This window comes from Bombyx mori, chromosome 13, assembly GCF_030269925.1.
Source record: "Bombyx mori chromosome 13, ASM3026992v2".
Lineage (NCBI taxonomy): Eukaryota > Metazoa > Arthropoda > Insecta > Lepidoptera > Bombycidae > Bombyx > Bombyx mori.
Genome location: NC_085119.1, coordinates 12,193,523 through 12,221,378, shown reverse-complemented (window position 1 = coordinate 12,221,378; position 27,856 = coordinate 12,193,523). Strand labels below are relative to the sequence as shown.

General features: G+C 38.9%; 2 protein-coding genes and 1 long non-coding RNA gene across 3 annotated transcripts; 2 read left to right on the top strand and 1 right to left on the bottom strand.

Moving 5' to 3' along the window:
* The first annotated feature begins 1,610 nt into the window (after positions 1-1,610).
* Cyca (cyclin A) lies at positions 1,611-6,869 on the top strand. Its single transcript, NM_001160187.1, is given in 7 exon segments — positions 1,611-1,847; positions 1,915-2,225; positions 2,505-2,715; positions 2,831-3,054; positions 4,870-5,074; positions 5,422-5,747; positions 6,243-6,869. Coding segments are annotated over 7 exon segments (1,536 nt in total). The 5' UTR covers positions 1,611-1,703; the 3' UTR covers positions 6,358-6,869.
* A 2,622-nt stretch (positions 6,870-9,491) lies between these two features.
* Positions 9,492-25,989, bottom strand: LOC101743831 (tumor necrosis factor receptor superfamily member wengen). The gene is made up of 4 exons (XM_004927741.5): positions 25,566-25,989; positions 24,396-24,864; positions 19,934-20,059; positions 9,492-9,697 (listed from the first exon to the last, which is right to left on the bottom strand). Exons 1-4 carry the CDS (start codon positions 25,581-25,583, stop codon positions 9,636-9,638), a joined length of 675 nt encoding a protein of 224 aa, XP_004927798.1. The 5' UTR covers positions 25,584-25,989; the 3' UTR covers positions 9,492-9,635.
* Positions 16,744-26,677, top strand: LOC134200002 (uncharacterized). Its single transcript, XR_009974736.1, has 3 exons — positions 16,744-16,799; positions 18,150-18,371; positions 26,347-26,677. It is a non-coding gene; the product is annotated as an uncharacterized LOC134200002 (long non-coding RNA).
* The last annotated feature ends 1,179 nt before the right edge of the window (positions 26,678-27,856 follow it).

The window sequence follows — 27,856 nt, the reverse complement described above, 5'->3', positions numbered from 1 at the left end:
TGCCATACCACCGAACATTCCCCGATGTGATAGCTCTTTGCTGGAGATTTGCTTTACACAGTGTGCAGTCAGGCGGGAGCTCCGGGCCCTGGACGTCCATAAGTCGAGTGGGCCAGATTGCATCCCTGCCGTGCCTTTGAAAACGTGCGCCCCTGAGCTGACACCTCCACCTCCCCCGCACTTTTCATCCTGTTTAACAATGACATGTTATCTGTCAATGGCATGCATTGCTATGCGAAGGACAGCACGGGGGATGCGCGATATATCGGCCAGCAAAATCTCTCTCGGAGCGTGGTGCAAGAGAGACGATCAAATCTTGTGTCTGAAGTGGAGAGCTCTCTAGGGCGAGTCTCCGAGTTTAGTGAATTGAATTTGGTTCAATTCGACCCGTTGAAGACACAAGTTTGCGCGTTCACTGCGAAGAAGGACCCCTTTGTCATGGTGCCGCAATTCCAAGGAGTATCCCTAAAACCTTCGAGGAGTATTGGGATACTTGGGGTCGACATTTCGAGCGATGTCCAATTTCGGAGCCATTTGGAGGACAAAGCCAAGTTGGCGTCAAAAATTCTGGGAGTCCTCAACAGAGCGAAGCGGTACTTCACGCCTGGACCAAGGCTTTTCTTTACAAAGCACAAGTCCGGCCTTGCATGGAGTACTGCTCCCACCTTTGTGCTGGGGCTCCCAAATACCAGCTACTTCCATACACAAAAGAGCCGTTCGAATTGTCGATAATCCCATTCTCACGGATCGTTTGGAACTTCTGGGTCTGCAGAGGGACTTCGGTTCCCTCTGTATTTTGTACTGTATGTTCCATGGGGAGTGCTCTAAGGAATTGTTTGAGATCATACCCTCATCTCGTTTTTACCATCGCACCGCCCGCCATCGGAGTAGAGTTCATCGATATTTCCTGGAGCCACTTCGTTCATCAACAGTGCGTTCCCAGAAATCTTTTTTGCCACGTACCATCCGGCTTTGGAATAAGCTCCCCTCCACGGTGTTTTCCGACCGCTATGACTTGTCCTCCTTCAAACGAGGCTTTTGGAGAGTATTAAACGGTAGGCAGTGACTTGGCTCTGCCCCTGGCAGTGCTGACGTCCATGAACGACTGTAACCACTCACCATCAGGTGGGCCGTGTGCCTTTAAAGTAATAAAAAAAACTCGATCTAGAAAGTGTCAAGACATTGCGTAGCCTAGAATAAATAAAAGTTATTTTTAGGCTCTATTCTTTCTTCTTTAATTACTTTTTGGGCAGAATTTTTCAATTTAAAGAAATAGTTAATATCATTCTGACCTCAGTTTTTGTTTCTCCATTTTGATGTGGACTATAATAATATTGCACGTTGATTGTTATGTATAAAATTTGAAAACTGAGATTTAAACAAAACATAGACAACTCCGCTTTTTACTGTACGGAGACGCAACCTGATTGGTTGAATTCAAATCAACATAGACAATTGATTAACGTAAACTGCAACAGCTGAAAATTTATCAAAATGTCTGTTGTCCGTTGACGCTTTGCTAGCGTTTGCTGGTGGTCTTATTTAAAACCGTAACATTTTTCAATTCTACTCACATTATTTCTTTAAAAATGTACATTTAATTCAAATTATAGTTAATATTTCCGGTTCGGTTGCAAACTGCACACGTGTACTCCTTGAAATATCTGATCAGGTGCAATTTGTTTACAAAAGAAGCGGGGGCAATGGCTTTTAGAATTCATGAAGATCAAGAAAACACAGCATTAGGCCTAAGAAAAGATGGATCCGACCTATTTTCTACCAACCAAAGGCGTGCCCTCGGAGACCTCAGTCAATTTGCATGCAACCATAATCGGAACACCAAACTAGTAAGTAACGCTTTGGTCAGTAAAGACACCGATAATTTATTTCTTAAATTGTATCAAATTTTTTTAGACTGGTCTGACAAACGGAACTTGTAAGGTTCAAGATGAGAACAGGACGGTACGTCAAATCAAGAACGAGAAAAACATCGTTCTTCCCCTATCCCAGTTTCGTGCCTTTAGCGTATATGAAGACAAACCCACCGAGGTGGAGGTGAAAAAGCGGGAGACCACTTACAAACCATTTGCAACCAAGGAGACTAAAAAAGAAAGCAATTTCTTTGTGAATGCTGCTGAAAATGTGAGAGCTCTGTGTGCACAAGTTGAAAAAAAATCGCTTGAGGAAACCAAACCAGATCGATCGAGAGAAGAACCCCCATTACGGTAAAATGGTTTTTAATTTTCTTAGTTATTCAATGACAGATAGTTCTAATAGAAAAATATTATTAATATTTAAAAAATTGTTTCAACTTAGGTTATATTTATAGAGAATTTACCAACATATTTCAAAACCCAATATTCACAATGGTGCATTTGTTCCAACACTCGCACCCCTGTACTTAGATTAATATTAATATAATAAACTGTTTTAGTTATTTAGCAAATACAGAAGGTTGTAATGTGAAAAAGTGTAAATGTAATTTAAAACTAAATAACCACCAGGAAAGCATTACAAGAAAAGAAAGATGCTGTTGAATCACCCATGTCTGTGGTGGATGCCAGTATTCTGTCGATGTCTATTTCAAAGAATGAGAGTCAAATTATTGAAGATGTTGACGATGAAGAAATCACCACTGCACAGACCGACAGAGAAATGTTTTTCTATGTTGAGGAATATAGGCAGGATATCTATGAATACATGAGGGAAATTGAGGTAAAACTATTTAGTTTTTATTTACTTCCTTTAGGTCTTTAGTCTTTCTTTCTCTAACTGAATACATGTCAAAATATTAAAGACAAATTTCCCTAAATGGTCTTTGTAAAAACAGGTGAAAAACAGGGCCAACCCCCGCTACATGCGTAAGCAACCAGACATCACACATGTTATGCGCTCAATACTTGTGGACTGGCTAGTTGAAGTATGTGATGAATATCAACAGCAGAGTGAAACTTTACATCTAGCTGTGTCTTACGTAGATAGGTTCCTGTCATACATGAGTGTTGTCAGAACTAAGCTTCAACTTGTCGGAACAGCTGCCACCTATATTGCCGCGTAAGTATTCTAAAACAAAATATGTGTGAACTTCTCAAAATTTATTTTGTTCCTGTAGATATGCAGGCTACCTATGGCTGCCAGAGCCATAGGTAGCCTGCAGAAGCATAGATGCAGATACATATATGCAGCTAGCATCTAGATGCAGATACATAGATGCAGATACGTCTGATGAGACCGAGTTTCAACTGTATTATAGTAGTACTCTTTTCAATCTGAAAAAGAGACTCCCCACTGATAGAAATAGATAATAGAATGTGGCATTTATCACTATCAAATGTCAAGTTTTGAATTTAATCAGGCTACAAAGCTGTTAAGACCCAGAAACTTCTATGTATTATAAAAATATTTAATAAAATAAAAACTAAGCAATGCATTTTAATAAATCTTATTTAATTAGGTAGTGTTTTGAGCTATACCTAAATCTGTTAAGATGGTCTATCAGATTAATCATTATAATAGTAATTTTAATCAGAATTGCAATAAAAAATCAATAGAAGGTGGTAACTGGATGTGCCTTTGTACATGATTTTCCTATTACTCTGTACTTTGTCTTCCTTTTTGTGTGTACATAAATAAATTAAAAAAAAAACTGGACATCCAAAATATATATGTAATTCATGTGAAATATGCATTTAATTAATACATATGTACAAACTGAGTGATTGCATACATAAATAGATGGGTAATTTTTTTAATTCCTGAGAATTATGATGATTGTAGGTAATTTCACAACTAACAAAAAGTAACAAGATAATAGTAACAATACATTGTCAAATATCATTAGACAATGTTTATTGTCTAAATTTATTTATCATTATATTTAGCTATGTCATTTTAGATTTAATTTCGATATGGTTTTTGAGTAAATATAGGAAATTGACAAAATGAAGTAAAGTACAGTTGATTGATGATTGATGTCAATCAGCTGTACTGTCGAACAATAAATGGTCTATGACGGTTTCTATATAAGTTACTTTTAAGTTAGTTCTGAGCTGTACAAACTAATGTCAGGAAATGTAAGTGTTATTTATTAAATTAATACATAGAAAATTATTTTATACTTTACTATATATGAGTCGACTATTATCAAAGCCGGCAATCTGACTTTTGGACAATGATTGGTAAATCAGAAAAACGAATTATTGACTTTGTATTCCATTGGCAGTCACAAAACTCTTCGGAACGACATCTTAGATAAATAACAGGTTAACTATTAACCTTTATTTAATGCAGGTTTTGAACCGTATTCTTTGAAGGAGACGATTATATTCAAATCAATCTGTATTGACATATCAATAATTTTTTTTTGTCCAAATGCACAGATTGCCACCTTTGATAATAGACGACTCATATATAACAAAACTTAAGTTGTAAATTGTAATAAAATCTATATAAAGTATAAGAATATTACCTAATTGAAACCATCAATGTCATTACTAATATTATTTTGGTTGTAATTTTATTAAATGTTCCATCTTGCTTGTATGGTTAAATTACATTTGGTACCAGGTTGGGAAACCTCATCATGAAGTAGTAAATATTAGCAAACCTGACAGACCTTTTGTCTATACACACATCTTATATCTAAAAAATTCCAAGGTTTTTGAATAAGTTATAACAATCTGGACGGTTTTGAGTAATAAAAAAAGTTATTACAATACCAAATTATGAATCTAAGCCATTGTCAAATTCTCTGGAACACACACAAAAAATTTCATCAAAATTGTTCCAGTCACTTAGGATGAGTTCACTAACATACACATGGACAGAAGAATTAAAATATAAAGATTGTTAAACATTTTTGTTTTACAGTAAATATGAAGAAGTATATCCACCAGAAGTCTCAGAATTTGTGTACATCACTGACGACACATACACAAAACGTGAAGTACTGAGAATGGAGCATTTAATTTTAAAGGTGTTATCATTTGATCTCTCAACACCCACCTCACTAGCTTTCCTGTCACATTACTGTATTTCTAATGGTCTCTCAAAGAAGACATTCCATTTGGCATCTGTGAGTATAAACTTATTCAAACAAAATAACAATAAATGAAATCTCTTAATGCTGAAATAATAAAAGCATCAATTTTTTTTAAATATATTATTATCATTTTTTTATTGCCTAGATGTGTGGACGAGCTCACAGCCCACCTGGTGTTAAGTGGTTACTGGAACCCATAGACATAAATGCGCCACACACCTTGAGATATAAGTTCTAAGGTCTCAGTATAGTTACAACGGCTGCCCCACCCTTCAAACCGAAACGCATTACTGCTTCACAGCAGAAATAGGATTTAATATTCAGAATCATATCAAATGTACAGTATATTGTTTTATATCAAATGTAAAATTTAATTTCAGTATATTGCGGAGCTGTGCCTACTTGAAGCAGACCCATATCTTCAATTCAAACCCTCAGTAATAGCAGCGTCGGCGCTGGCAACGGCTCGGCATTGCTTACTATGCGAGCAGTGCGCCTGTGATCCTCAGGACGTATACGAAACTAGAGACGCTCCGGGCAAGGTCAACCCGCAATGTGCAATGGTCGCGTGGCCGTCTACGTTGTCCACGTGTTCGGGATACACTTTACTTGAATTGGAAACATGCCTTAAAGAAATTGCTCGTACACATTCCCATGCCTCTGTTCAACCTTATCAAGCCATACCAGACAAATATAAGAGCAACAAGTGAGTAGTAGTAATCGTTCAGAACATATTTCGAAAGTAAGTTTTTTTATTGCACGAATGAACGAAATCATAGCCCTTATAGACATCACGACGTCAATGCTGTTGACACATTGAGATATGAGTTTGTCAGTATCATTCAAACTGGAAGGCATCACTGCTCTATGGCTGATATTACTAAGATGGTGGTACCCACCATTGTCAGCTTACGATACCCCTTCCACCACTAAATCAGTTCAGCTAATGATTATTTTAAATCTGTGTATTAGACATAGATATAAATTTAGATTGATTTGTAATAAATGGTCAATAGGGATGTTGAGACAAATTAATAAGCCAAACAGCTATATCTAATATTACATATAATACTATATAATATATACATCCATATATGCAAAGAGAAAGTCGATTGTGAATCGATTCCGAAGTGACTATTTAAAAGCATTCCTATAACAGCCTTACGCCTTAAATTGTATGTTTGTAACTCTTGTTCTTCAGGTTTGAAGGCGTGTCACAAGTAGAGCCGCGGCCCATGTTCCCGGTGGGCAAGTACCAAGCCCCGGCCGCCGCCCGCCCGCCCCCAGCGGCCGACTCTGCGCGCGCCACCAGCTAGGGTCACTGTACAACCACACGAAATGACATTACGGCTCCAGGCTTTGAGACCGCATATCCGACATCCTTGGCCATGGCTAAAAATAATATAAAGAACCCGTCTTGAGATAAAAGACGGTGCGAGCTTAAAAAAATAGTAAATTCAATTAACCGCCTCATTTACTTTCATAGGCCAGTCAACGGGCAAAGACTTATATGCATTTGTATATGAAAATGTATTTTCGGACTCCTGCATTTGTTTTAATGGTTGGAACCGAGTGTGAGACGAGTGTCAAATTGACATTTTAAATATCGAATTACGCTGTTGTATACATAATGCTCAATTCCCGATTTACTTAATTCAAAAGACGAAAAATATTAACTTTAGTAAGTTTTTATTAGATTACATCATAATGTTAATTGAGAATTGGATATTGCAACTACCCGTAAGTATACAGAACTATGGTGAGTTACTCTTTCCTTATATAATTGTCTTTAATCTCTGTAAGTCTTGTTCTGTTTCCACGGAGCCATTACGTACTGTTGATCGTGGTCGACTGTTCGAAATACTTGCCTGAAGTCCAACCGAGCAACTCAAATTTAGTAATGTTTTAAAAATATCTAATTACAATTGGTTGTTCCTCACAATACCTACAAAGCAAATTGAATCTCAATCAACAGACGTCAATTGATTGGTAATTTGGCTCTATTGGGCGTCCTCTGCAATAATTATCATAAATATATATATAGAAGGAATTGCTGGTTGTCGGATTTGACTATTTTCAGTCTTAAAACTGTTCGTAATAATCCAAATAAGAATCTTAGAAAAGAAATATGGAATTATACAGAACATCCAGGTAGGGTAGTATTTCATAGACTTTGCTTAGAATATTTTGTTGATTAACTTTTTTTTATCTGAATAATTATATTCAAAATCTAAATAAATTTAAATGAAAAATTTCGATTTCTTTATTACATTATTTACTTCATCCAAGCTTTTGAAACATGTGTTGTAGTTGTCAATGATTTGTTTCAGCAGAAAACGTGTTCCATGACTGCGATTTGTATTTTTCGCCTTTATTGTAGTTTCAAACTGGATTTGACTCGTGATTGTACTTTAACTGTAATTTAATTTATAATTTAAAAAGAATTATCGCCTCTTAGGAAATTTTTTAAACTAATAAAATAGGTGACGTCATTGTATGTTTCAAAAATGTATTTTCATTCATACCAGTCTTGCCTCCTCTTCGCGCTTTTGAATTGAAAATCTGTTTAGGTCAAGTCTAGGTAACTAAAGGTGTATTAAGTTCAGATTTAAAGTCTAGGGCATATACCGTATTATCTGTCAATCAGTATTCGACTAGAACAATAAAATGTATTCACAGATTTGACCGAAGATGGTCAAGTGAATCGCACTGGCGTTAAGACGATTCCGATAGTTTCTTGCGTCTGGTAATTATTACCTGTGTGCGTGGATTATTGCGCAAAGACAATTTCGTAAAAACATGACACGCATACGAACTGGTGTAGGTTCTTCAGAAAGCTGATATTGATCCACTGGTAACGTCATTGCTGATAGTATCAGGATACTATTGAACAGGATACTATCAGGATGATATCTAATGAGGATAAAGTTGAAGTCAAAAGTTCTTTTTTTATTGCATAGACGGGTGGACGAGCTCACAGCCCACCTGGTTTTAAGTGGTTACCGGAACCCATAGACATCTACAACGTAAATGCCGCTACCCACCTTGAGATATGAGTTCTAAGGTCTCAGCATAGTTACAGCGGTTGCCCCACCCTTCATACCGCATTACTGCTTCAAGGCAGAAATAGGCAGGGTGGTGGTAACTACCCGTGCGGATTCACTAAAGGCCTTAGCACCAATCGACTTTAGTTTAGTAGTTCTTTAGTTTCATCAAAAATAGCATTTTAGTATTCGACTATGACTGTCACAGTCTAAGGAATCGAGTAGCCATTACGGTCCACAGTGCGTAATGTTTAATTTTTAGACATGAGATGCTTAATAATACAATGTGAAGCTTTCATTTAACTTTCAGATTACGTTAATTTATGTATAACTATAGTCTCCGTAAATTAGAAGAATTTTTTAAACACCTGATTTATTTCTTTTATCAGTTTTACACTTTCCAACCAAATATTTAACTTATTTTTTTTTTGTACAGAATATAAATGGTTTTCTTAATATATTATGGTATTTTATTGTTGTTTCCTTCATGTGTGTCCTTTAAAAGTTTAGATTAATATTTTACCTCTGTTGTCGTTTTGACATATCATATGTTAAATGTATATGGTAATCATATCAGCCCAGTTTGGTAATGGTTTTTTAATAAAATAACAGCTGAAAACATTACATGTTTTAGTTTCTCGTTATATCCGGAAATTGTTCTTATAAATATTAAAAATATTACACAGCTTACTAGAAAAAATATTACAAAAAATAGCTTACGGTACCAATGTTGATATTGATATTATTCAATATAATTTTTTGAGACAAAATATTACACAGTAAGGATATAAACAAAATTCAAAGCTACTTTTCCTTACGTGCTGTAACTTTGTTATAGTAAATTATTCTTTTTGATATATAAGGTTTGTTTTATGTTGTAGTTTTAATGTAATTTAATGATACAAAACGACAATTATTTTCCTTAGTCATGTAAACTGAGGTAAGTTCGCGTACCTATTGGTAATAATATAAAGTCTAAAAAGTATTGTTGTTGTTTTATTCATAACTCTTACACCGGACATTAGCTATCAAAATACCATAAAACCCAAGCGTGCTATGGAAAACAGTGCCAGGTGTGGATGCGCGGAATGAACGCTGAGAAATAACTTCCTTCCGCGCTTGCTGAATGCTAAACACCAACTGATTGATAAAAACAGACTTTAAAATTGATACCAATAAAGTTGTTAATGGTCTGGTTCATAATAGTTGTGTTCTCGACGAAGCTCGGTCGAATCTATTTGGAGAACGCCCGCGCGTCAGACGCGGTCGCGTCCCGCCCCAGAATGTGCGCTACATTATTTCTATAAACAAATATTTTGTATGTGCGGATAGGTGATTAGCAGATCACTATGATTAGCGACTGCTTATGAATTCGAAGGTATAGATTTCGAAAAAAAAAACGATACTAATAAGATAAAATTTGTATATGAAAATATAGTTTTGTTTTGTGCTTCATATGCGAGGTCATTTTACAAAAATAAAATAATTTTACATGTTGACTGCGGTTTGTATGTACAGTTAACTAAATTAGTTGATTCGGTGGTATTTAATCAAGACGGATGCTTCTCTTGTGTGTACACGTTGCCCGTGCCTTTTTTGGTTGGTGTTGTACCTGTAACAACAAAAACTTCCGTTATTATTCAATATTAGAGCCCGCATGAATTCGCAATTACTCGTATTATGCACAATAAGCTTTTATATAAAATTTATGTGTACATTTATTTTGCGCTCATGCTAATTGCGGTTTTGTGGCGTCCATGTTTGAATTTACGGCACGTGCACGTGTTTAGCATTCCGAGCACCCCGCGTTCCAGCCGCTAATCTATTTTGTACAAATTGCAAAAATTTTCTACTTTATGGTAGGTATACAAAATTAGATTAATCAAGCATTTGATAACATAAAAAATTAAATCAAAACATTTGAGTTGGTATGTAATAATAAAATTTGTTTAAAGTAAACGTTTTAGTTCTGGATTTAAAATAAACAGTTTCTAATGTTAGCGAGGAGTAGGTACGTACGTGGAACGTGCGAGAAATTGTTCACCCAGCATTTCCAGGAAGCTTCTAACTCAGTGCAACTATGATATTCTATTCCGTCTTTATTTAACCTTCAGCGTCTGGCTAGATTCACTGTGTCTATAGTGTGCGAGATAAACAATTTAAATATGAATCGAGAATGAAGTGGTTTTTGGCGGTGCGCGAAATAAATACAATAAATCATATTTTGACGTTTAGTACGTCTGTCGCCCTGAGATATTTGTAGCGCGATAAAGGGAGGACAGTGTTCTTTAGGGATGTATGTTTTTTTGCTTTATATTGTAGATTTACCTACGTGTAAAAATCATGTAATTGAAATAAAATTTTAAATTCCTGTTTTTGGAACGAAATCAAGTTACTCTGAACTATTTGGTTATCGAATCAGTTCCTAGCTTCATTCGAGTGTTACTTACGTGAATAAATGCTAATGTAACTCAAGTGTTTACCTTTGAAGAAGGAAAATTATTGAAGTTGTCGTTTCAGAGAATTATAACTAGTATAGTAGGAGTATTAGTAGTATTGTATGGATAAGGTTTACCATTTTGTCTATTTTGCCTTGAAGAAGGCGTTCCGTAGGTACAACTGATGTACATTCACGTTAGCCTTGATTCTGGTAACTGCTTTTTGCAAGGAGGGCTTCGCGCCAGCCTGCCGTATTTCATTTCCCTAACATCATTCATATAACAATTCTAATACCTACACGCATCGACTAGTATGTTTAAGATACCACAGTGCTTTTAATGTTTTATATAATATGTATAAGTATATGTTTTCTTTGGTATGTCATTTAGGATAGACCAGATGAAAAGTATGGATTTGTTCCAAGGGCGGATCCAGGGGGGGGGGGGGGTCATGGGGGTCATGACCCCCCCTGAGCTGGTCCCTAGGTACAATATATTATTGCTCCTTATATTGCTCCTTAATTAATTTAATACAATATAATAACTTTGTATGATGGCAAATGTTTGGGAACGAACGCATCGAAAATTTGAATTTTACCGCGCCACACTCGCGCGCGCTTGTCGACTGCGTAACGTCTAGGTCTTTCTCTACGTTGCGCAGACTTAAATCGTAAGATCTTCAATGGTTGAAGATCGCCTAACCGGACTGGCACTTCTCCACGTTCATAAAAACGTACCCATTGACGTAAATGACGTAATAACGCGTTTCGGGAGAAGACGTAAAAGAAAAATTGATTTTGTTATTTAAATATATGTATTTTGTCTGTTTCTATTTTGTTTGTTGGAAACCCTTGTCGTACCACTTTTGCGGAGTTTTGCGTCATACCCCTCGACATACCTCTAGCTGTTATGACAAACCGTTCACCACGGTTATGGAATTTAAATAAGCCGCTTCATTCCGGGCGTGATCATTTACTATAGGAGGGCCCTGCACTGCGTCCCTCTCGATACTCCCTCGCTCTTACATATCGAGGCGTCAGTGTGCCGCATCGCGCTGACGGAACACCAGCCGATCGACATCGCATCCGTCTATCTCCCCCCTGACAAACCCCTCCTAAGCAGTGACCTCGAGACGCTGCTCGGTATGGGGGACGCGGTCATTCTGGCAGGCGATTTAAATTGCCACCACACTAGGTGGAACTGCCATCGCACGAATGTGAACGGTAGGCGTCTCGACGCGTTCATAGACGACCTCACATTCGAAATATTCAGCCCCCCGACCCCCACGTGCTATCCCTACAACGCCGCGCGTCGTCCGAGCACAATAGATCTGGCACTGCTGAGGAACGTAACTCTGCGCTTGCGCTCCATCGAGGCAATGTAAGAACTCGACTCAGACCACCGACCTGTCGTCATGCAGCTCGGTCGCCCACTTAACCGCGAACCAGATACGAGGACCATGGTGGATTGGAAGAAGCTGGGCACGTGCTTAGCTGACATCGCTCCAACAATCCTCCCCTGCGGCCCGGATTCAACTCCATCCCCCGAGGACACAGTCGAATCCATAAACATCTTCACTGATCACGTCTCGACCGCGATCATAAGATATTCTAAACAAGTCGATGTGGAGGACTGCTTCCACCGCATCAGACTTTCCCCGAGCTTAGGGATCTCTTAAGAGTCAGGAACGCGGCAATCCGATCCCACGATCGATATCCCACGGATTCAAACCGGGCTCGGATGCGTCGCCTACAGCGGGAGGTCAAATCCCGCCTAAGCGACGCCCAAAATGAAAATTGGGATAGTTACTTAGAAGAACTCGCGCCCACTCACCAAGCATACTGGCGACTAGCTAGGACCCTCAAGTCCGAAACTATCGCCACTATGCCGCCTCTCGCACGCCCCTCAGGCCAACCACCGGCTTACGATGACGATAACAAGGCAGAGTTGCTGGCCGATGCACTGCAAGAGCAGTGCACCACCAGCACTCAACACGCGGACCCCGATCACACCGAGTTAGTCGACAAGGAGGTCGAGCGCAGAACTTCCCTGCCGCCCTCGGCCGCGTTACCCCCCATTACCACTTCCGAGGTTAAGGATGCGATCGATAACCTGCAACCACGGAAAGCTCCCGGATCCGACGGCATCCGCAACCGCGCGCTTAAATTGTTACCAGCCCAAATAATAACGATATTGGCCACCATTTTAAATGCTGCTATGACGAACTGCATCTTTCCCGCGGCGTGGAAAGAAGCTGACGTTATCGGCATACACAAGCCGGGCAAACCGAAGAAAGAAACCGCGAGTTACCGCCCCATCAGTCTCCTCCCGGCGATAGGCAAACTATACGAACGGCTCCTTCGTAAACGCCTCTGGGACTTCGTCGCGTCCAACAAAATATTGATCGACGAGCAGTTTGGGTTCCGCGCCAGACACTTGTGCGTCCATCAAGTGCACCGCCTCACGGAGCACATCTTACTAGGGCTGAATAGGCGGAAACCCATCCCGACAGGAGTCCTCTTCTTCGATATAGCGAAGGCGTTCGACAAAGTCTGGCACAACGGTTTGATATACAAACTGTATAACATGGGAGTGCCAGACAGACTCGTGCTCATCATACGAGACTACTTGTCGAACCGTTCGTTCCGATATCGAGTCGAGGGAACGCGTTCCCGCCCCCGTCACGTCACAGCCGGAGTCCCGCAAGGCTCCGCCCTCTCCCCGTTACTATTCAGTTTGCATATCAATGATATACTCCGGTCTCCGGAGACCAATCTGGCGCTCTTCGCTGATGACACCGCCATCTACTACTCGTGTAGGAAGAAGACGTTGCTTCATCGACGACTTCAGACCGCAGCTACCACCATGGGACAGTGGTTCCGGAAGTGGCGCATCGACATCAACCCCACGAAAAGCACAGCGGTGCTCTTCAAAAGGGGTCGCCCTCCGAACACCACGTTGAGCATCCCTCTCCCGTCTAGGCGCGTCGACACCTCCGCCTCCGCCATTCGCCCAAGCACGATGTTCGACCAGCCCATACCGTGGGCCCCGAAGGTCAAATATTTAGGCGTCACCCTCGACAGAAGGATGACATTCCGCCCCCATATTAAGACGGTACGCGATCGTGCTGCCTTCATTCTAGGCCGTCTCTACCCGATGATATGCAGGCGAAGTAAAATGTCCCTTAGAAATAAGGTGACACTCTACAAAACTTGCACACGCCCAGTCATGACTTATGCAAGTGTAGTGTTCGCTCACGCGGCCCGCACACACTTAAAATCCTTCCAAATTATTCAATCCCGTTTTTGCAGGATAGCCGTCGGAGCCCCGTGGTTCGTCAGGAACGTCGACCTCCATGACGATCTGGACTTAGAGTCCATCATTAAGTATCTATACAGTCGGCGTCGAAGCGCCACTTCGATAAAGCGGCATGACACGAGAACCCTCTCATCGTGGCCGCCGGTAACTACATTCCCGATCCTGCGGACAGAATGGAAAGCAGTCGACGTCGCCCAAAACACGTCATCTCGGATCCTTCCGATCCACTAACGGTGCTTCTAGGTACTTCAAGCACCGGTCACCGTCCTCGTCGAACCCGTCGCTTGCGACGAAGGGCTCGACGAGTAAATGAACTCTCAGACACAGCCCACTGAGTTTCTCGCCGAATCTTCATAGTGGGTCGCGATTACGATCCGGTGGTAGATTCTGCGAAGCACGACTCTTGCTAGGGTTCGTGTTAGCATCGTCGTTACGGTTACGCTGGAATAGCCGCTCCAGGATACAAGATGAGGAAGGAAAACAAAAAAAAAAACCGTGATAGTGCTTCTCTGGATGTCTTCAAGAGAAGATGACAATATGTACGTGTAAATGTACAAGTTATTATGTTTTTCAAGTGTACAATAAAGAATAAATATTTTTAAGTACAGTACTTACGTACATTAATAAAATACCTACTTTTTACTTGTATCTATTGTTATCAAAATTAAATTATAAGTTCTTGACTTGACCATGACTATGTGACCCCCTCCTGGCACCAAAGCTGGATCCGCCCTTGATTTGTTCATGGGTGAAACATTATTTGATATGAAATAGAATCGTTGAGTTATAGTAATGGAATCCTATTATCAAAATATGTAAACGGATAACATGGTGTTTCAGAAATAATAAATCGATATGGAAGAAGAATAAACCTTCTGTCTCGAGAACTCTCATTCAAAATGTTAGAATACGACCAAAGACGTGTTACTGATGAGAACTTATGAGCACAGTGGGTCCTGACAGGTCAGAAACAACTAAGGAATTATAAGGGTCTAAAACCAGAACTATTCTTCCACTTTAAAATAGATCTTATGCATTTGAATATAACTTGAGAAATTTAGCACGTTTCAGCGATTTCATGGAAAAGACAGCATAGGAAAGTCCCTGTAATATTGTGCGTCACCCTTAGATTATGCGTAGACCAGTTCGCGACATACTTTGTGTTGAGGGTCAGCGACACTCATAGACACTAGTGTAGTTTTCACTGGTGGTAGGACCTCTTGTGAGTCCGCACGGGTAGGTACCACCTCCCTGCCTATTTCAGCCGTGAAGTAGTAATGCGTTTCGGTTTGAAGGGTGGGGCAGCCGTTGTAACTATACTGAGACCTTAGAACTTATATCTCAAGGTGCGTGGCGCATTTACGTTGTTGATGTCTATGGGCTCCAGTAACCACTTAACACCAGGTGGGCTGTGAGCTCGTTCACTCATCTAAGCAATAAAAAAAAAATGCCGGCTTCAATAGAAGTTTTAAAGGAAGCAGGTCGCATTACTGCTTCACGTCAGATCAGGCAGAACGGTGATACCGATCTACGCGGGCACACAATATACCATCAGTAAAGCGTGCGTGCCGTCAAGACGTGCTTCGCAAATTAAAGTAGGTATATTAGGAATATTTTTAAGCACTCTTGTGTTATTGACATCGGCCGTTTCTCTGCATGCTAAAGAACGAAACCATAAAGGGCTTTTGAACACTTCCGGAGTCGCCAGTGGAAAAGGAAACGCATTCGCAAATTCACAATGCAGGACACGACCCTGATATTGTTGTCTTGTTCCCATGCCTGATGGTACAACGTCCTATGGAAAGTTTATACCGCATAGGTACATTAGGATTTCATATGTTGGAGTTTTGTGTTTATTTTAGTCTAACGACGCACGTCAGCGACCGCTCTTTATATATTTTATGGGTTGGATCGATAGACAGTGTGGATGGAATCTATTATTGACAGCGCAAACACGGCGTGAAAGGAAGCTTTCGGCTCGTTTCCTGGCGCTGAGAGAAATGAGGCCGAGCTCAACCGGGCCTCTGGCGTCACGCTTGCTTACCCTACATCCGTTTATAATTATATCTCATTTTTTTATGATCCCATTTTCCCTTCTTTCATTAAAAACTCTTTCTACTTACTTTATAGTTGATAGAGGCACGCTACGGCTTCGCTCGGGTCTTTAAAAAAATTTCAACGATATTTGACGTTGTTTTATTATTATTTTTTTAAATTCACTTATTGCGGCATAACTATAATAGTTAGACATATGCTGTCGCGACACTTTTTGTAAATAATAATTTGTTCTACAAAGTCGTAGTACATTATTTTATTCATCATCAATAGTTTTCGCAGAATATTTTAGGTAATTTTTTTACACCTTGCGTTACATTATTGGAGTTTTAGTAAAGATCCCTAATTTAAAAAAAAAGACTATAGCATATTATTATGTCCATGTCCATGTCCAAACAGTGTAAGAATTTTTCAAATCGGTTCAGTATTTTCGGAGCCTATTCAATACAAACAAACAAACAAATCTTTCCTCTTTATAATATTATAATATAATATAATATTATAGTAAGTATAGATATATAATGAAAACGTTTATGGGAGCAGTCTTGACGTCGAACTTTAGATTTCATAACAACATTTCAAAACAAGGAAACGATAAATTAAATCAGCTTCAGTTTCCTTTATCTTAGTAAACATGTATGTTTGAAATTCTATTTCCATTTTATACTATTACTATGATATTGTACATGTTTACCTACTCTACAAATAGAAATGTTCTAAATCGTTAGAATGTGAAATATGATCAAGGTTTCCAGGCTTACAAAATACTATGACTTGAATTTTGAATTGTTTGCTGTTCAATAAGACAAGTAGGTATCTCTACGTCTTCAATATTATTCCTCTCTCACGAGTGCATGAGACGTGACAGTAATATGAAGTGCATTTTAACAACGGAATTTGTATGTAAGTATATTGGATTGTAATTAAATTGCTAATGTATTTATTTATATTGATCGAATCACTAAAATATATATTTGCAATTAAATTTTTAGAAAATGTTAGCTTGTAACAATATTAACAGCCTTGAAAATACTTAACACGTATTTTTTTACTATTTAATCGTTATACACGTTGTTTACATTAAAACGATACAGCGCAATTCTTATGAATAAAGACCACACGTTTGATATTATTTATCCCACGAAGGGAGTGCACCCACGGAATAATAAAATCTTCAGGTTCATTGCACAATGCCGGCTCACGCAACCTTGGAGTGGCTTTGTTTTTTTTTAATTTACTTTAAGCGTTGTGTGTCGACAAAGCCTTTTTAGCTTTCATCATTTACATAATTACATCAATTATTATGACTCGGTTCAGGATTTTATTTTAAAACGTTGCTCATACATTCAGGTATAGGTATGTATTGTACAACTGCACGCGATTAAAAGTTGAAACTTCGAAACTGGCCACATATTTAGTGTAATATTTTCATCTGGACGACCACGATAACGTTTTAGTGCAGATACCCACCAGAAAATCTAAAACCAATGAAACATGTCTGCGATATTATGGCACACCCGGTAACCGTACTCGTCGAACTCGACAAAGAGTAACCCATGCATCAGCCCGCTGAGTTTCTCGCTGGATCTTCTCAGCGGATTTTGATTCCGATTTCGATCCGGTAGTAGATTCATTCGCGAAGCAGCTACTCTTGAGTTGTTAGGTCTCGTTCGGAGGCGCTCGGGTAGCTGTTAGAAAATCCCACCTCCTCCTGGAAACTGGAATGGTCACTGGGCCACCAGTAATCACTCATTCAAAAAAAAAGTATGTCCCAATAACGCTAACACACAAACAATAGCCTGGTTAATAAAGCCACAAAAACCCTTTACGGAGTAGCGGTTTTATCGATTTTAAAGAATGAAAATAATTAACTGCCGCGTACGTGGACTTGACTGTACTTTGAAAAGAGTGTTACTAAACAATGATTGGTATGTTTTGATTACTTACTTAATTGTGAGTATCAAATTTTAAATTCACATTTATTCATTTATTGAAAAACAAAGAAAGTTCTTGTTGTATCTGTTTTCATCAGATTGACGGTACCGGTGCCTCAGAAAAACACATAGGCAAATATTTGTTGTAATATTATTATGATGACGTAAAAAAGCATTAGATCTGGCCCGATTTAGGTATAAAGTTGTATTGTTGTTTTCGTGTTTTTGTCGATATATTGAAATGTAAAATATACGAGTAATATGAAAACGAAGAACAGCTATTTATCAACAAATATTGGTGTTTGTCGAAAATCGATAGGAGCCGGAAGCGAGGACCTTCCAAGCGGCACGAGTGAAGCTCACGGGCGGAAGCATCGTCGCGGCGACAAGCCTGCATTACAAACAACCTGTAATCAACACACGTGCTGGATACACACCTATCAACAGCGGCAAGACACGACTTTCTAACAATGGCTTTAAGATTGAATGCTATTTACTGGCTAATGATTCTGACCGACGAATCTTTAATATACGAAAGCAGGTTAGTAGGATTTACATTTCACTTTACATAAAATTAGTTATAGGTTTATAAAATTAAATAATGTATAAATCAATTCTTCATCATTTTATGTGGTTTTTACTCATTTTAGATCTACTGTTATAAGGTGAACACGCGTGTGCTTCTGAATATATTAGATTTATATGATTCGTCTTACAAATGTTTATACGACATTTGGTCACAAGTTATTTATAACACATAATATATTTTATACGAAGATGATTTCGGTCTTTTTTTAACAAATAGCAACAACCATCACAATAGTTTTATAGGTACATAACTTCGTATTAGAGACGCTACATGTTTTAAACATATATTTAAATCAATTGCAAGTATTCTGTGGCCATTTTGGAAAGTGCTCTAGGCGATTGCGACATCATTCTACAATGGTTTCTGTTCAACTGTGTCTACCTATGAACAAACTATCGAAGCCCATTAAAATTTGATCGACATTGAGCACGCGTGCGTGATGGCATCCACGACCTCGATTGATGAACCTAACGCATCTGCGGCCATGGAACGTTATTGAAACGTACTTAATGAAGATCGTCAGTGAGGCGACAGTTTCCGAATGCAATAAACGTCGCGCATCACCACGCATTAGACAAACTAGATGATGACCGTTTTTTTTTTGATAGCGCCATCTTGTTGCGGTCTTTAAAGCGGTTAGTTGCCCTCAATTAAGAAAAATAGTATTATTATTCGCCAATAGATATTGTGAAGAGTTGATTATTGAAAACACGAGTAAAACAACGTTTTCTGAAAATAAATCGTAGCTAGATCGATTTATCGTCCCCGAAATTCTCTGTATACTAAATTTTATGAAAATCGTTGGAGCCGTTTCCGAGGCGTTTCCGAATTCAGATTAAATATTATACAAGAATTGCTCGTTTAAAGGTATAAGATAATAATATATAAGATAACTAACATAACGGTTTGACCTCGAGGAGATACCAATATAAATATTATTTGAAGTGCCCACACCAGACGACAAGAACACTGACGCCCACGCGACAGATTTATAAAAGTACACTGGCGTGGCGCCAGTCAAACTGAACGTGAGAACACTCCAGGCCAGTCCAAGATACAGTCTGCGTGAATATAACTTTATCGGAGACCCTTTTAGGTCGTCAAAGGGAAAAAAAGCGTCATGACATAGCCAGGACTTTCATTTGAGATTCTGCTTGACGAAATACCTTCATAACGGAGGTCAAAAAATGAGATGTTACCTCAGATCTGTTTTTCTATGTGAACCAATTCTGATTAATATTTGATTTCAATTCTGGTGCTTCTGGTCCATTTTTGAGTTATCCTTGATAATTCATATTTAATTTACTGGACTACGTTGATGAAATCTACGTCTTATTTCGTTGAATTCAGTTTTATTTTTGATAAAATTTGTATATTTTGTTTTTAAATTTTTAATAAGAAATAAAACGTTGTCAACAAACAAACACCTTGGTACAGGCACCGCATACATAAACGTTTATTTTGAATATATAATTTAAAAAAAGGTAGTTTGAGAGATGATAGTGTGAACTCACCAAGCAGAGCTTCTTTTCCTAAGTGAATATTACAGTATAAGTGATGATCAGTAGTAACTACGGGTTCCGCAGGCGCGTCTCCACCGGACTCCATGAGTTTTAGCTTAGCAGTGAGGTCTTGAACATCTGGAAATCATAATAAAAACATAGGTAAGAGCTTCATAAGCACTGTTTTTGTGACCGGTGTTGGCAGCATTTTTTTTTTTTATTGCTTAGATTAGTGGACGAGTTCACAGCTCACTTGGTGTTAAGTGGTTACTGGAGCACATAGACATCTACAACGTAAATGCGCCACCCACCTTGAGATATAAGTTCTAAGGTATATTCTCAGTATAGTTACAACGGCTGCCCGACCCTTCAAACCGAAACGCATTACTGCATATCGGCAGAAATAGGCACGGTGGTGGTACTGACCCGTGCGGACTCACAAGAGGTCCTACAACCAGTAAAAGGTACCATAAAACCAAATTCAAAATTTCTTAATAAAGCAGCGAATTTGTTACATTGTTCTGATTCTAATTTTGGTGTAGATGTATGCAACAGAAAAACCGTTAGCTATTGTTACGCGGGCGGTCCGCTACGCAGGTCTAAATTAGTAGTGCACATGTTCAAACAAACTCGTATTGTTTACACGGAGTGCGTGCTCGTTCGTTGTTGAAATGAGGTCTGTTTCTTCCACTGAGATTTATCGACTTCAAGAAAGGTTTCACATACATATTGTACATTTCAATTAACTAACTGTATTTTGTTCTGGTTATTTTCGATGGAATCGTTACAGGTTATGGATCAAATACATAAAACAGACACAACAACATTCACATAATTTCGTTTTACGTATTTATATTCATAAGACCGGTCGTCACAATAATTTTATCTGTCTATGCGTTTTTCAATTACTAAAAAGTGTTTGATCCGAGATTCATGTTCTGAGAAATTAAAAAAGATTTGAATGGATTTTTTTTTTATTGCTTAGGTGGGTGAACGAGCTCACAGCCCACCTGGTATTAAGTGCTTACTGAGCCCATAGACATCTACAACGTAAATGCGCTACCCACCTTGAGATATAAGTTCTAAGGTCTCAAGTATAGCTACAACGGCTGCCCCACTCTTCAAACCGAAACGCATTATTGCTTCACGGTAGATATAGGCGGGGTGGTGGTACCTACCCGTGCGGACTCACAAGAGGTCCTACCACCTTAATAGAAATTAAAAAAGATTTGAATGGAAATAAATAAAAATATTTTGATTTTTAACAATCAACGTTTATTTTGAGTACGTAATTTTTCATTGTCACGGCATATACTTGCCTCTTTTTTTATTTAATAGAATTCAACGTTGTTGCCGAGACACCTAACATGGCTGCGACATGGACGCAACAAAGGCTACAAGAGTCGTACTATCGTCGTACAGGTAGTCTCTGATTAAGATGCGCGACAGCGATGGGTCGTTAAAAGTTACACTCCACTTCTGCGACTCATCATCTCGCAAGGCGGACTGAGAAAGAGAGCTCAATGTGGTTAGTGCGAGTTTTTTAACGCTTTTTTTTCCCTACCTATGTTGATAGCCTTGAGAGGCTATTTCAGCTTCGCCCTAACGTGTGTAGGTGAGCTCACGGGTTTCAAACCGGAGTGTTGCTAACACTGACCCTAGCAAGAGCAGTGCTTCGCAGAATCTACCACCGGATCGGAAACGCGACCCACTGAGAAGATCCGGCGAGAAACTTTGGGTTAATTCGCTCGTCGAGCCCTTCGTCTCAAGCGACGGGTAGTGTTCTCGATAGCGTAAAAGTTAGCTCATATTTGTATGGAATGGGATCGTTTGACTACGTTTGCCGTTAGGGGTGCTGTTCCAACTGCATACAAAATTGGGTTAACTTTTACTCTATCGAGAACGTTAAAAAACTCGCACTAAGCACACTTATACATCCACACCGATCCGCTTTCGCCGAGCCACGGGCAGAATAAATAAGCCCGGCTCCATCGCCAGTAAATTTTATGGCCCATCAGCTTTGTGGTTGTGTTAACTTATGAGAGCTAACGCTATCCGTCACTCGTGACGTTCTTGTGTTCTGGCTCGGAATCGGGAAGAGGCACTTATAAAGGTGACGGTGTTTCGTTGGATTCCTACAGACAACGCTATAGTACCAAAAATGGAGTAAGGACCCGTCGATTTAATATACCGGCGAAAAAAGGCGTGTAAGAAAATTAAAGATAAATCGGTCATTTGAACTCGACCGATGATAAATTTTGTTATTTTAGCTTATTGATATTCGCAAGCTTTCCAAATCATTGAACACGCGGGGCGGAAGTCTCTCGAGTGTTTGCAAATACCATCATTTCTTGAACGAGAAGATCATACACCTCGTGAAGCAAATAAAAATGATACCTTCATCTCATTTTAACAATGAACCGGGGCAAAAACCAGTAGTTTTAGCACTTTTAGTATAACGTGTTTGGAGAGATTGATTCTTATTTTCTTATTATCAAAATTTTGGAATAATTTTTATAGACTACTTATTTTAAGTTAGACCGAAATTAGCTTCTCGGACTCTGTTCTTTTATATAATTATTTATTTAGTACCAATTATAGGCAGACTGTCGGGCATTTTATCAAGTTAGCCGCATAATTGTTCATCTATTAGTAATTAAAAATGAAAAAGCGAACCGATTGAGAAATACTAGATGCGTGTAAAAATGTAATGTATACCTACTATCTTAAAAACTAAAAATACTATCTGAGTACATTGTTGTTGATATTCGTCAAGCGTAACCCATGTCTGGATAATAAAAAATGCCACCACTTCGAGGTCGAATGATCGAATCGTTAGTCCTGAATAAATAAACTATAATTTATGCTCCGTTGAACATGTTAACAGTACGCGAATTATTCTTTTTACATATTTGTAGGTATATGTTCAGTGCCTATTTCGTTTCAACTATCCCCTTTTTTCAAGGTTCCGTAGTAAGTGGCAAAAAATTAATGATTTGAAAATGTTGTCCATACCTCGGTTCGTATGGCAGCCATTACTTAAACAACTTTCTGAACAAATTTATACTATCAATCACTAAAGATTTTTTTTTACTTATTTACTCCGCTGACTGAACAACGATGTGTATCGACGACCATCTCGGATATCATTTTTGTTGTTTAAGCTCATTTTATTACTTTTGGATGGTTCCTTACATTATACCTACGCTGTTACACAATGTTATTTGGAAATGACGAATATAGTCTATCTTAATTCACCTCCACAAACTCATTTAGTCTTATTTATTTATTTTTTATTGGAAATAATTATTGTTTGTATAGGTACTTAGGTTTGGTAAGTGAACTACGAAAAAAAGGAATTGTGGGCATTTCATCTATATAATGGAGAAACGAAAAAAAAAACAAGTGCGTGAAAATTCAAGTACAAATATAATATAATTTGAGAATATCGTTAAAAAAGTTATAGGAACTGTTTGGCTGTTTATATCTATACTAATATATAAATCTACAGTGGTGTTTACGGATGTTCCGTTATAACTCCTGAACCTTGCATGTGATTGACTTGAAACTTGCTATCCATGTCGAAAATACATGTACTTAATGGATAGGCTAATATTTATATGAGTGTTGGACTCGCTACACCAGATGCGGGGGCGTTAATGATGAGAATCGTTATGGGGGTGAGAAATAATAATGTTAATTTTAAATGCCCAGCGAAGTGCTGTATAATAACATGCTATTCCGGAAATTTTCATTATGTTTATTCAAATGTTTTGGGGGGATTTCTGTTGTTTGTTATTGTTATTGATTGCCTTTACAGTTTCACCAAGGTGAGTTCGAGGGTTCAGCCGGGAGTGGAAACATTTCTAAGGGAAACATTTCTAAGAGGCTGTCGGAACGTTTCTAAGGGAGGCTTAATATGTAGTTTGGGTTCGTAAGATGCTTAATGGAAGCAGTTATCTCACATTCATTTTATGAAAGAAATTTTACATTGATAAAATAGGGATAACAAAATGGTGCGTCGCTCTTGCTGTGTTATAAAGAAATTAAAATAATAATAGAAACCCTAGATAAATGTGCTTTTCGATGTTCTTTTCTATATGATTAACTATGAAGGTTTCATTCACACCGATGTAAAAAATCATCAAAATTCTCCACATGTAGTGACGATTTTTTAAGTGTGTTTTTAAGCGTCTCAACGCTCAGTTCGCGAATACTAATCATACCTATATTAAATTAATTAATAATATAGAGTTTTCTATCGCAGAAGGACAAAGTAGAAGTAGTATTATTGCGCAGTGGTAAATCTAGTAAATACACAGTACTCAACGGTAGGCAGCGGCTTGGCTCTGCCCCTGGCATTGCTGAAGTTCATGGGCAACGGTAACCACTCACCATCAGGTGCATGCCGTATGCACCTACAATGGGCAATAAAAAAAATAAAAAATACAGAATATACGATTTGCACCCCTACCTGATTTAAGCGCCCGCTTTATTACCTTCCATTGCTTGGCATGGTACAGTGACATTACTAGCACCACGAGAAAGAAAACGACACACCCACTGGCGGCCAGGGTCAAACTGGTAGTCTGTAGGTCCCACGTCACTTCACCATCGTTATCTTTACTCACTTCACTATCATAATCCGTGTACTCGTAGTATTCGTCATCACTGACGTCATTGTCTTTAGTATCACCCTGAGCGCTTTCGAAGGGCCATATCCCTAGTTCGTAGATGGACTGGCAGATGGTATCCCGGTACACTTCACATGGGTATTTGACAACGAGGCGCAGGGTTGGGTCACAGTGCGTGCACGGGGTGCAAGCCTGGTTCTTCTGGTCCCAAAAGCTACGCCCCCGCTCACACAACCCCTCGCCCCATACTTTGCCCAGTGCCAGTGTAGCGACTAGCACACATAACTTTGTTATGTCTCCTTGCATTACCTGTTGAAAAAATAAAAAATTATGAACATCATTTTGGTGATAGGACCTCGTGTGAGTCCACACGGGTAGGTACCACCACCCGGCCTATTTCTGCCGTAAAGCAATAATGCGTTTCGGCTTGAAGGGTGAGGGGTGGGGCAGCCGTTGTAACTATACTGAGACCTTAGAACTTATATCTCAAGGTGGGTGGCGCATTTACGTTGTAGATGTCTATGGGCTCCAGTAACCACTTAACACCAGGTGGGCTGTGAGCTCGTCCACCCATCTAAGCAATAAAAAAAAACATCAAAATTCAAGAACTCTTGGGATATAGTCATTATTTTTTTTCGATCTAGCTACATAACATTATTAGAGAAACCTTTGATTGTTTATAAATTTTAAACAGTGTCAGAGTTGCTGTTTGGTCCCAGACGTATACATTTTTTGTTTCTCATTGCCGCCGCCGCGGTGTCCGCCGTTCATCAATTAGTTACGGCTGCGAACCACAGTCCAATGACTTTAAAAAATGTCCATTAATTTTCTCTTCAATATTTTAACTTTAAATAAAATGTATGTAGTTAGTTAATTTTTTTTTTAATATGAGCAATGCAATTCATAAAATATACATTTCATGTTTTGTTCAATTTTTATTTTATGAATTAAATATTACTATGTAAGTAAATAATTGTAGTTTTATATATATTTTTTAAGCCTTTACGTACCCCAGCCCTTATATTCATGTAGGCCGTCGAGTATTCACTGAGGTCCACATCTCAATAATTACATTCTTTAGAAAGTTCACTTTCACCAAAATCACAATTGCATTGACTGAGCACTGGGCTTTTTACAATTAATGGAAATGTTAATTTGTGAGTCGTTAATGTTATTATGAATGATTTTTAACAGGACTTTGCCCAAATCTCGATCGTATTTTTCGCGTATACACTAGCCCGTTCGCTGATAGCGACAAGCGAGGCACTGAGCGCGGGAAACGGACCGAATGCGGTCGTAGATCGTTCCTCTATCCCTCCTCCCGTCTTGAAGGATTTACGTTTCATGAACTTGATTAACAACACCAGGGATGAGAGAATCTCCGATAATAACATATGTTTTATCAGAACCAAAGAGATCAGTATGTTATTTTGGATACTGTTTCCACATTTAAGCCAATGATACTGCCATTGCAAGAAAAAATATTAAACATATTTATTTTTATTACCTTTAAATAGAAAGTAAAAACCAGGTATTCAGTCGCATTCAAAATATGTATGTATAGATATCGCATTCAATAGATGTATGTATAACTCACCCGAGGGTAAGTGGTCACTGTAGCTCATGGACATCAGTTCGGCCAACGTCACAACCTCGTTTGAAATTGGACATTTCATAGCACACGCAAAACGCCGTGGAGAGGGGGTTTATTCGAAAGCCAAATGATACGTTATAAAAACGATTTCGGGAAACGAACTGCGAACTCCAAGTTATTCAATCTCGTTTTTGCAGGATAGCCGTCGGAGCCGCGTGGTTCGTCGAGAACGTTGACCTCCATGACGACCTGGACTTAGAGTCCATCAGTAAGTATCTACAGTCGGCATCGATGCGTCACTTCGGCAAAGCGGCATGACACGAGAACCCTCTCATCGTGACCGCCGGTAACTACATTCCCGATCCTGCGAACAGAATGGAAAGCAGTCGACGTTGCCCAAAACACATCATTTCGGATCCTCCCGATCTACTAACGATGCTTTTAGGTACCTCAAGCACCGGTCATCGTTCTCGGCGAACCCATCGCTTGCGACGAAGGGCTCGACGAGTAAATTAACCCACAGACACAGCCCACTGAGTTTCTCGTCGGATCTTCTCAGTTAGCAACGTTGTCAGGTTTGAGCCCCGTGAGCTCACCTACTAATTAAGGTTACGCTAAAATAGCCTCTCAAGGCTATTTCAGCGTAACCTAATTATAGCTTAGGCAGGAAAAAAAAAAAGCTTGATGTTCGCTTTTTTGTCGGTCAACCCTGTTCGGTAGCGGGTAGAGCGTGGTGAATAAGGAAACCGAAAATAAACTATACTGAGACCTTAAAACTTATATCTCAAGATGGGTGGCGCATTTACGTTGTAGATGTCTATGGGCTCGAGTAACCACTTAACACTAGGTGGTCTGCGAGCTCGTCCACCCATCTAAGCAATAAAAAAAAGGAAGGATCTTTCTGAGATAACTTCTAATATAATTTACAAAACAGGAATCACTAAATCTTTTCCACCATAGATTCCAAGCGATTCATGAGATCCGGATTATCAACAAACCGAACTGCCCTGTTCTATTGGGAATCAAGATAACTTATGTATTTTTTATTTTATGAATGAGTGAACGAGCTCTCAGCCTAGCTGTATTACATATACTGTTAACGGGGTTCATAGATATCGCTAGTTTTTAAAATGCCAATCAGTTTAAGTCTCTTCAGGTCTGTTTAGCAATTATATGGGCTTTGAGCTCACGGATTCACTGCATAAGTAAAGAAAATAAAGTTCTTTTAGCGGCTCATGTCTTAAAAACCTTTACGGAGAGGCATTTGGTCCATTCATCAAACGGATGCTAAAGAGCCGAAAGTGCGGCGAATTGATTCAGAAAATAATGTGCGGCAGATGGCTATAGTGTCGCATCGCCTTATCGTAGTAAATGTCCAAATTGTTTTTTTTAAGACAGGGGTTACTGGTGGCCCAGAGGCCTTTCTGGTTTCACTAGGACAGATGGGTCCAAATGCTGTGGTTCGGAAATTGTATTTTCAACTATTTCTTGAAAATGTAGTTAGCGCGGTTTATCAAAAAAAGTCGTGTATAACACGAACTAAAACAAACTAACCAAAATACCTTGTATTTTTAAATTTATATGTATAAATGTGTGGAAATGTGAATAAAACTAAACGGTTCGACGAGGGAGTTGCATTGAAATATTACGAATTCATCATGAGGCTATTCCATCACATCCGCATTGGTGTTGTTTCATTTTATATTC